Genomic DNA, 11,697 nt, shown 5'->3' with positions numbered 1-11,697 from the left:
CGACACTGAGTCGTTGAAATACACATGTAATAGTTCAAACAGGTTTTGTGACGGATATAGTTTGAAACAGGTTTTCAAAGTGAGATCTGTTGAAACATATTTTTCGAGTGAAATCATTTGAAACAGGTTTTTCTCAGTGATATCAACATTAACAATAGGTTTTCTGATTGTCAATAGTTCAGACAGGTTTATTTGTATTGTCATCAGTAGTTGAAGTAGATCCTTGAGTTGTGTGTTAGGATAAAATTCAGCGGATGTACAAAGGTCTGGCTACGATGGTCGAGAGCTTCTCCTTGCTGGATGCTGTGTTTAGCCGAAGGTTACTTTCTCTGGCGTGAGTATTTATCATACCCATTAAATAATGGTAAAGTTTAAAAAAAAATAGTTAGTATGAATCATACCCATTAAATGTTGGTACATATCCAGAGGCGTAGCGACCCCTCCCGGCGCCCGGGGACAAACTTTCAATTTGCGCCTCCCCCCCCCCATTATTTTTTATATTTATAATTCAAAATAGCAGCTAAAATGAGCTTATTTTGGCGCCCCTAGGGTCGGCGCCCGGAGACATGTGAACCCCTCCCCCCCCCCCGCCACCGCTACGCCTCTGTACATGTCTTAATTTAATGAAGCAAAGTTATTTTTTTAACCATGTCCATGAATTGCGCTATAACGACATTTAAAAAGAAATAAAAACCAACATAAAGAACTCGTTTTTCATTATTTTGTCTTTGAAGGCATATCCTCGGAGTTGCAAAATACTTGCTCGCCGTGGGGGGGGGGGGGGGGGAATTTCCCGCCCATCTTGTAAGGTATTTATAAAATCGGCTTATATAATTTAGCACAATATAAGGACGCCGACTGTGTTAAACGTGACCACGCCCCTGCACCGTCATTATCTTCACTCGTATTTCATAACACAACAAAGGCCTACAACTAACACACCTGTGTTCAACACACACATCACTACACGGAGAAAAAAAAACATAACTGTCAATATTCGTGTCAAATAGATTCGTGTTGCAGAAGTTATCCGGGCTTAGTTTGGTCACATCACAGCACATTTTAGTCTCTATATACTCTATACTTAATTACTTTATGCCGTACGGTACAAAAACCATTTCGGGCTTAACTGTCAATAGGATAGGTAAGGTAGAGTTCATCTGTTTCAATTACCTCAGTCTATGAAGGAATGGTGTGGTCAGTCTACCCATCCACCTTTACTTTCCCTAAAGTACGTCAGGTACCCTTAAGAGCTGGGTGGACTCGTTGACTTTCTACTGGACTCAAATCTAGGAACTTTCGGGTACAAGGAATCGGCTCTATCCTCCGACCACGCGGTTACATAGATGCACATGATATTCTACGGATGATTCACAATTATGTTATCTCGTATTGTATGCAGCTAGAGTTTAAAGATTTAAAACTGATTAAAGATAAGGAAAGGTCTAGAATTCGTTGTTGGCTTAAAACGAGGTCAGCGTGACCTGGTTTAATTTCATTACTGTGCCGGATGATATAGAAATAGGTCAGAAAAAATATTTTCCTACAATACCACACAAACACTGATTTAACCTAATTAATAACCTTATTACTAGATACATTGGCACTACGGGATTTTTTGTTCTTTTCAGTATAAATTTTTGTTTTAAAATGTCGGTTAAATAATTAACACAACACAATGGATGGTTTTTTTTTATAACACTCTCTACAATATGTATCACGCACTAAGACCGCAGTAGGACCTTGTTGGTACCTAAGTTGGCCCTTCGTAGGACATTCCTACTTACTAACACCTCAGTAGGACCTCACTAAGACCTCACTAGGACCTCACTAAGACCTCAGTAGGACCTCACTAAGACCTCACTAGGACCTAACAAAGACCTCACGAGGACTTCACTAGGACCTCACCTCACTAAGACCTCACTAAGACCCCACAAAACCCCCACTAAGACCCAATTAAGATCTCACTAGGACCTCACTAGGACCTCGCTAGGACCTCACTAGGACCTCACTAGGACCTCACTAAGATCTCACTAAGATCTCACTAAGACCTCACTAAGAGCTCACTAGGACCTCATTAGGACCTCGCTAAGACCTCCCTAAGATCTAACTGTTGGACCGCACAAATCACCTCTCTGCTCTAATTCCCCCCCTCCCCCTTTTCTGCACCTAGGCTATCGATTCGCCTCAGCTGACAAAGATACCTTTGTCACGGTACAGTGAACACGTGCAGCTCATTGTCTGGTGTGTGTGTGTGTGGGGGGGGGGGGGGCTGAGTGGTGGGGTGGGGTAGGGACGCGTGTCCTGGTGAGTATCTGTTTACCGCAAATGACGTTAATGGTGAAATATCAACTACACTATTTCATAAGGTAATGTCAATTTCTTTGAATAAAACGGAAATTAAACTGGATGTTTCGACCACAGGCCTTCGCCACAGTTACTCTTAGTGATTATTTTCTACGAGCCGGCCCGCTGCGTATCATACGCCGCTATTTAGTTGTTTTATTTTCTACTTTTCATTCATTCATAATTTGTGAATTCGACAGTACCAATGCTACCACTGCAAATATTTGCTTTAAAACACTAACCCCCCCCCCCCCAAACCCCTACCCTACACCCCCCCCCCCCCCGTGAATGCAGCCTTCTCTTAGTTACCTCCTGTAAGTTTAAAATCGTTTCAAACTACATTATTTGCCCCTAATAGCCGTCAACAAACCCAGCTCTACTATTTGTAAACATTCAGAGTGAACACCGCTCACCAGGTCATGTGGGGGTGGGGTGGGGGTGGTAGTGATAGTGATAGAGAGGAAGAGAGGGGACTGCAAAGGCGCGCTTGCAGCTTGTTTTCTAACTGATCCTAGAAGAGAATTATATATATAGATTATTCATACATTTGAATAGTTTGTGACTCTTATGAAATTAAAAATATGAAAGTGTAAATGCTAAGATTTAAATCTCAGTATCGCATATGATTACGTGTATGTATGGTAGATGGAGGGCTGGCATGATGTTTATTGATTTCCAATTTGAAAAGTATTTGCCCATAGAAAATACTATCTTTGTCTATATAAATATACACGTACACACAGATACTAAAACAATACCCTCTCGGATCTAGGTCACTTAGGCAGTCTCACACGTGACCGCAACTCACGTGCAACTAAACTCACGTGCTCGCATAAATTTGATATATTGATTCACATATATTGTAACGCACCTATGTTCGGAATTCGGCGTAAACAAATTTAGACTCTACATCTAATAAATTTTCCCTATAAAAACTTTTATGTGTGGTTCTGTGACGTATGAGTTGTTTGAAGTTGTATAGTTCAGTGGTTCTTAACTTGGGTTCAGTCTAAACCCCAGGGGTTAGGTGAGTCCGTCTCTATGGTTCGGCCGAGGTCAAAACACACACCAGACTCGGTGAATGCGCATATGAACCAGTTGGGGTTCGGTACCTCCAAAAAAGTTAAGAACCACTGGTTTAGTGAGCGAAATCCAGTGGACGGGTTTATAGTGTATCTGTGGTATATATGGTATAAAGCCAGAATAATAGAAATAATCTAAAAGAACAGGTATTACGATTATGGTAGTAGAATAAATATGAATATAAAAATATGAATATAGCTTGCTATTGCATACAGAGGCGTAGCGAGGGGGGTGTGGACCGCACCGGGTGACACCATTTAGGGGGGTGACACCAAGGCAAAAAATAGCAAAATATATAGAGAAAAACTTGAGGGGGGGGGGTGCAAATCGAAAGTTTGAGGGGGGGGGGATGCAAATCGAAAGTTCGAGGGGGGGTGCACATCGAAAATGTGTCTCCGGGAAGGGTCGCTACGCCTCTGGGGGTGACACCATTAAGTGCCGCACCGGGTGACACCCAACCTCGCTACGCCACTGATTGTATATACTGCCCCACTCTCTCCCTAGTCCTATCCTTGATATGGTAAACAATTCTGGCCTTAACGACTCTTACAATATTACTCGCAACCTAACACACCTATTTTTGGAAGAGTCTACTATGGTAGCACCAATGCTCGGACAATAGTTTAGGTAGTGTAGGTAGTTTGCTGGTTTGGTAGTTTAGATAGATTAGTTAGTTTGGCTTTGGTAGCTTGGCTTAGGTAGTTTAGTTTAGGCAATTTAGTTTAGGTAATTTAGTTTAGGTAGTTTAGTTTAGGTAGTTTAGTTTAGGTAGTTTAGTTTAGGTAGTTTAGTTTAGGTAATTTAGTTTAGGTAATTTAGTTTAGGTAGTTTAGTTTAGGTAGTTAAGTTTAGGTAGTTTAGTTTAGGTAATTTTGTTTAGGTAATTTAGTTTAGGTAATTTAGTTTAGGTAATTTAGTTTAGGTAATTTTGTTTGGGTAATTTTGTTTAGGTAATTTAGTTTAGGTAGTTTAGGTAGTTTAGTTTGGGTAGTTTGGGTAGTTCAGGTTAAAGAATACTACATAAAACTTGTAAACATGGTAGATGATGTGAACACAATAACACTCGCCACGCCTGGTTGATTACGTGATACACGACTAACTATTCTCTGCCTACATCACCGTTAATCCGGGTCAGGATAAGGTTCAGGATTATAGTTACGTCAAAATTATGATTAGTGCCAAAGTGAGGATTAGTGCTATGTTATGATTACGATAAGGAATTATTGATACTGCTTATTAACGGCATCGCATAGGCTTTTTTTTTTTAAAGAAATAGTTTTCATTTTAAAAATTTGAAAATATTTGTCAGTTACGTCCCACATCAGTTTTCAAATCAATAAGGGAAATAACCTATAGCTTTTTCCCCTTAAGTGTATTACATATGTAGATACATTCAGCAGTAGCAAAATAAATAATACAAATCTGAATTAGTAAAAAAAAGTTTAATATAAGTAATAAAATTGTGCATACCTTTTGGTCTTGCTTTATTTCATGGATATTAGATCTTTTAGTGTGCATTATTTGAATTATTCGCGGGTAAACTTTATCAATTAAAAAATTGTACATATTTTTAAAAAAAAATTTGAATCCGTAATCATATTTAAGCTTTTGCAAAAGAAAGTTATTTACATTTTGAAAAACATCGAAAATATTGAAAACCACAATAACACATAAAGCAATCACACTTAACTTAATTAACACGACTAAACAGAAGACGAAAACAGACTAGTAGCAATAGATCAACCATATGGGAAATAAAAAATAAGATCAGCTTTTATGTTTTTCAAAATTCATAAAAAAACGTTTTAATAACAAGCTTTTATGTAATAATGCATTAAAAAGTAGAAAATAATTATACACTACTATTTAAATAACTATAAAGAAAAAATTTGGGTCACTTTAGTATGTATTGGATACCTTTACTAATATTTAGGAAGAGACCCACGCTTTTCTTTATAGTTATTTAAATAGTATTGTATAATTTATTTTCTACTATATATATATATATATATATATATATATATATATATATATATATATATATATATATATATATATACGGGTACGTGTTTATGTGTGGAGGTTGTCGCACGTCTAGAGAAAAGTACCATTACTACAAACCTATTCATTCAGCCTTAGGGTACTGACCCCCACCCCGAAGCAAGGCTATTGCCCCCTCTCTCATTATGAAATACACTTTATACAGAAAATATATACGTCAACCAGTGTCCTTCCTCCTCCGAAAATTCAGTCCGCCCCTCCCCCCGGAAAGTTTCCAATCCTCCCCCCCCCCCCTCCCCCCGTTTTGAGAAAAAAAATCTGAAACTAACACTTGATGTTCATGGATCACCCCTTATAATTATTATAGTTGAATCCAACACGTCTGCAATAATCGTGATAATATCGCGTATAATCCTAGTCCCAACACATGGAGACTTCTAGCTCATACAAAGTAAAAACACACCAGTGTCAACATATTCATTCTCGTCAAATAGTTGAACCGCTCGAGTCGAGGCTCGTCCCGTGTATCAATTTGTTTTTCAAAACAACGCCTGCTCGTGAACAAGTTTCACCGTCTCCGCGCTGACGTCATCGCGGCGTCGCGGACCGGCGCAAGGGACGCTACTCCGAAAAACTTTTATGCAAAACTCGCAAACGACAACAAACCACAAACACTGTTTTGTTTGGTATGACAAGGCTAAGCGTCGCTGCACGTCATAAGGGAAAAACTTTGGTACTGGAAATAATATCACCGCTTGCTCGTTCAATGGCAAAACGAAACTAGAGCGAGCTTTGAACTGGCATGCGCAGCGCCGAGAAATTTTGAATCGAAAAGGAGGTGTGGAACTTGAGTGCAGTCAGACAAGAGTTCATACTAGCAGACGATACAACCTATCAGTGGCTAGTGGAGGAATATAATTCTGTGATAATCTAGATTCTATAATCTAACGGATATATAATAAATCCACAGGTGTGTATCTATATCTAGTTAAGTTTACAACTAATTAGTATTATAAAAAATGTAGTCCATATTTTTTTTCAACTTAATAAACAATTATCACACTTATTTTAATTTAAAAAAAAAATAATCGAATCGGTTTCACAAATTGATTAAAATAGTGAATAAAATATTGGCGGATTTTTTATACCAGTGTTCGATAATAAAATCTTCTTTAAAAATCGAGTGTTGGATTGCGGGTAGTTAACTAAAATATACACATAGCTTGCCAATGTCAATGCTAACCATATCCCTAACCCCAACCCTACCATACGCTTAACCCTAATTACCCTAATTTCTAACTACAAAACTACTAACTATCGAACACACCTATTTTGTGAAGTCTAGTATCAGACATCATTGTCTTTCATTTTAACAAAATAACGTTTTAATGTGGAATCCTATAGTAGACAAACTGTTAGTGTAATGAGCTAGATCAATCGAGCAATGACCAGCTGGTATCCTGTAAACTGAATACAGTTAACACACACACAGGTGTGTGTTGTGTTATCATGGTTGGCCCTATCATTTCCACAACACGCTGAATAACCGTTAAAAGTATTAATATATATGATCAGTTGATAAGGATTACATAATTCTTTTTTTTAAAAATGTTATTAGGCCTAATAAGTTACGAAACAGTTTTGTTTCGATCATTGGTCAACGTCAGAACGAACAAAAGAGATAATATTTTTCTATCCAACTGCTAGAGTAGGAAGTTAAGTAGGGCCTACATATTTTCTATATATCTATTTTGCTGCTTCATGACCTATTGTTTATTCTGTTGGACATGTCTATTTGACCTATTGTTTGTGTTTTTGTCTATAAGACCTATTGTTTGATCTGTTGGCCATGTCTATAAGACCTATTGTTTGTTCTGTTGGCCATGTCTAAAAGACCTATTGTTTGTTATGTTGGCCATGTCTAAAAGACCTATTGTTTGATTTGTTGGCCATGTCTATAAGACTTATTGTTTGATTTGTTGGCCATGTCTAAAAGACCTATTGTTTGATTTGTTGGCCATGTCTATAAGACCTATTGTTTGATCTGTTGGCCATGTCTATAAGACCTATTGTTTGATTTGTTGGCCATGTCTATAAGACCTATTGTTCTGTTGGCCATGTCTATAAGACCTATTGTTTGATATATTGGCTATGTCTATAAAACCTATTGTTTGATATATTGGCCACGTCTATAAGACCTATTGTTTGTCATGTTGGCCATGTCTATAAGACCTATTGTTCTGTTGGCCATGTCTATAAGACCTATTGTTTGATATATTGGCCACGTCTATAAGACCTATTGTTCGTCATGTTGGCCATGTCTATAAGACCTATTGTTCTGTTGGCCATGTCTATAAGACCTATTGTTTGATATATTGGCCACGTCTATAAGACCTATTGTTTGTCATGTTGGCCACGTCTATAAGACCTATTGTTTGTCATGTTGGCCATGTCTATAAGACCTATTGTTCTGTTGGCCATGTCTATAAGACCTATTGTTTGATATATTGGCCACGTCTATAAGACCTATTGTTTGTCATGTTGGCCATGTCTATAAGACAATAGCTGTACACACTGTGTCCCTGGCCACTCACGTCCCTATAATGACCTATATGTCACGAGTGGTCAATGTAGTCTGATACACTATACACAAGGGATCTAATACCCTGAATTTTATCTTCCAAATTAGACCCAAAAAGTTAAAACTGACTGTAAAGTTTGAGTAGCCTTGTAGATCTTTGATCCTATAAAAACGAAGGGTGAACATTATTGCATACGATATATTTTATGATTTACTTAACTTAAAGTGTAACAGTTATCAGCCAAGAGTATACATACACACACACACACACACATATATGTGTGTGTGAGTGTGTTTGTGTGTGTTCATATGTGAGTATAAAAGTTGTTCCTGTTTGATTATTTGAACGCCATGCAAAAAGCCAAACGATACTTTTATTATCGTTACTGTCGTATGTTTATTTCATCTGTTTGTTTATTCTTCTCAAACCCTCTAACATATGTTTAGATGTTTAGATACAGTAGTCAACTCCGCCCCGTTCTTATCAGCCTATGACGAAACTCGTCAATAATCCGTATGAGTAATTTTTCTATTTTTAGCTCACAAATTACCCCCACCCCCTTCCCGCACTACCTGTGCACGCAGGTAATTAGTGGGCACCTGTAGTAACAGGTTGTCAGATTTCTTACACATCTTAGGTAACCGAGACACGGTAATTAGGAAGCGGTGTCAGGTAATTAGAGCTTAATTATAAGAAAGATGTTGGGCTTTGTAAAATAAATAATCATGGTTATCGGATTTTATAATTGTTTTCTGTACAGTATCGACTCGTTGTTTTTTATAAACCTGCTTGACAATTTTAGAGTTATTTTTAGGACGAGTCGTGAGATCGGTTGTTGGGTCATAGATCTAGAAGCTTCGGTTAACAAATAGATTTTAAAAGTTGATATGTACTTTTTGTCCATGTCATTGAGACCTTGAATATTAAAGTTGTTAGTGTTTGGTGTATGTTTTTTAAATGTTAGGTCATAAATTTTAAAACATCAGTTTGCTGTTTTAACATTGTATTTAGCTTTTTGTGTTAATTTTACAACACAGAAAACTCAGTTTATCATATGAGCCTGAGAGTTCTATAGATTTTGCAACACTATATTTAATCATGTTAGACGATAAAACCTCGAGTGTTCTATAAATTTTACAACACTATATTTTAATCATATTAGACCATAGTATCATGGGTTTAGTATAGAAGTTATACCACTGTGTGCCGACAAATCAAAGTTACTTGACTAAGTCACATTTTTACACCAGGCCCGGGTCCCGCCATGATATCTCATCTTAGATGTACCAACTTAGACCTACCCCTAACATCATCAACTTAGACCTACCCCTAACATCATCAACTTAGACCTACCACAAACATCATCAACTTAGACCTACCACAAACATCATCACCAACTTAGACCTACCCCTAACATCATCAACTTAGACCTACCACAAACATCATCAACTTAGACCTACCACAAACATCATCACCAACTTAGACCTACCCCTAACATCATCAACTTAGACCTACCACAAACATCATCACCACCTTAGACCTACCCCTAATACCATCGACTTAGACCTACCACAAACATCATCAACTTAGACCTACCACAAACATCATCACCAACTTAGACCTACCCCTAATACCATCGACTTAGACCTACCACAAACATCACCAACTTAGACCTACCCCAAACATCATCACCAGCTAAATCCCCACTGTAAAAATAATCCTCAATCTTTCCTGTACCAAAATCTAGTTATTAACCTATACCTTAATCATACCCCAAACATAACCCACCCACATAATCCCCATACTAAACACAAGCCTTAATTAACCCTAACCATAAACCGAAAATTATAAACATAACACCTATCATAAACATAACACAAAACCAGACTTTTAAAATCTAACCCTCTATTAAGGTACGTCTAAACCAATAGTGCCACCAGCATTGTTGATTCAGATCATATTCACACATCACCTTATTTACCCGATACTTTTGCCCATACATCTCTCTCTGCTGAGGACAATCTGTCTCAGGTGTTACCCCATCACGTGACCTAACACGTGACCTATACCTCAAACATGGCGACCACGTGGGTGATGACGTGTTTGTATAAGTAAAGTAGCCAATGTTTGAAGAAATGATAAAATATTTTACTGCCTTAGCTATCAAGTATTGACTTAGTATTATATATGCAATAATTTCCTTTCCCTTTTCCGTGCTGTATAAATTTGTTAAGTGATAAAACATACACTGGTATAATGCTTAGCTTAAATAAAATAGTCTTTATAGTGATATCGTTTCCTAATAGAAACCAACCTTTACCTACATTCGTCACCATAAATGTAACTCTTAATGTGCTTGGCGACTCTTTTAGCTGATATTGCAAACGACGATTTTAATGTACGTGTCTAATATATCTTTTACCTTTTATTACTTACAACTGTTCTGTGAGTTTAAAAAATTATACACTAAACAAAAGCTAGCAGAGACCCTAATTCCTAACTATCTTGTCATTTCCTTATTCCTCACGCTACATCTAACAACTTCCCCTAACCTCAATCCTAGTCTTTCGTATAGACATAACTTTAACTAAAACCAAATATTAAGTGTTAAATTGTCGTTAATATAGATCCTTCTTAATCGAGTATCGCTTATCAACAAGAACGATGTAAAAATGTTAATCCTATACTCTAAATTTAACCTTAACTGTAGATTATGTAATGTAGGTTTAACCCACAAGTACTAAGAAAAACCAAGATCGTCTTTATTTGTACGCACACAAGTCAATAACAATAGCTCGTGCAAGATGCGTGCAAAAAGTGATGTCAAGTCTAAAAATAGCACCGGTTGTTATCTCCTAGCATTCACGCCCAATAATCAGGTCTAGCTAGTCGTTAGACTAACAGGCAGTTGGAGCCTGTATCTTGCGGTTCTTGCTAGTATGTGAAGTCTGTCCTGATTTGCTGTTTGTTATGTAACGATTGGCTGTATGGGTAGGCAAATGTATGTAAAGGTTCTCAACGATTCGCGGTAGGTGTAGGCATATATATGTAAAAATTAAAAGAATCTTGCGATTCTTACATGCTTGTAACTTCTAAATCAGTGTTTTGATTATATATATATATATATATATATATATATATATATATATATATATATATATATATATATATATATATATATATGCAGCTGTTCCTAACGTATGTATTTGTTTGGACGTTTTTTCCAAAAGACACTTGCCCATTGCGACAAATGTCCGAGTGGACACTTGCCCGAATGGACTCTTGTCCTAGACCCGTATTTGTATGGTGTGTGTATGTGTAGATTCACCTAGAATGGATAACACAACGTACAAAACTTGTAAGTTACATTAACACAGTGTATACATCGTTCACTAGAGATACTTGGGGTTAAAGTTTGGGAACCGCTGTGCTTCATGCAATCATAGACAAGACCAAACCAGCCATCTTTACAAGCCCCTAATTTTGGCGCACATCCCCCCTTCCCTGCCCTTCCCCCTTTCACTTTAATTTTGTCGATGCCCCCCCCCCCTTCCTCCCATAATTCTGTAGCACCTTCCCATCGTCCCCTACCCCGTAATTACGTCACACATAACCACCTTACCCGCCCCATACAGGGCAGTAAAACATGGACACCTCTCTTGTCTATGGCGCCATAAACCCCGTA

The 11,697-nt window shown here is 37.6% G+C and overlaps 1 protein-coding gene across 2 annotated transcripts in view; it reads left to right on the top strand.

Annotated features, from left to right (window-relative positions):
* Positions 1 to 11,697, top strand: part of LOC131957145 (ras-GEF domain-containing family member 1B) — a 113,076-nt gene continuing 101,379 nt past the window's right edge. The window contains exon 1 of one of the 2 annotated variants that reach the window (XM_059321875.1): positions 1 to 334. In XM_059321875.1, the coding sequence (XP_059177858.1) occupies positions 255 to 334 (80 nt within the window). In that variant the 5' untranslated portion in view covers positions 1 to 254. Of the gene's footprint in view, positions 335 to 6,105; positions 6,401 to 11,697 lie in introns of those variants that run through there. The other variant, XM_059321883.1, reaches the window with a different exon arrangement.

The sequence above is a fragment of the Physella acuta genome, unplaced genomic scaffold (genome assembly GCF_028476545.2).
Source record: "Physella acuta isolate Inbredline_101_S28 unplaced genomic scaffold, ASM2847654v3 ptg000080l, whole genome shotgun sequence".
Lineage (NCBI taxonomy): Eukaryota > Metazoa > Mollusca > Gastropoda > Physidae > Physella > Physella acuta.
Note: the sequence above shows the minus strand (reverse complement) of the source record. Positions and strands in the feature narration are given on the sequence as shown.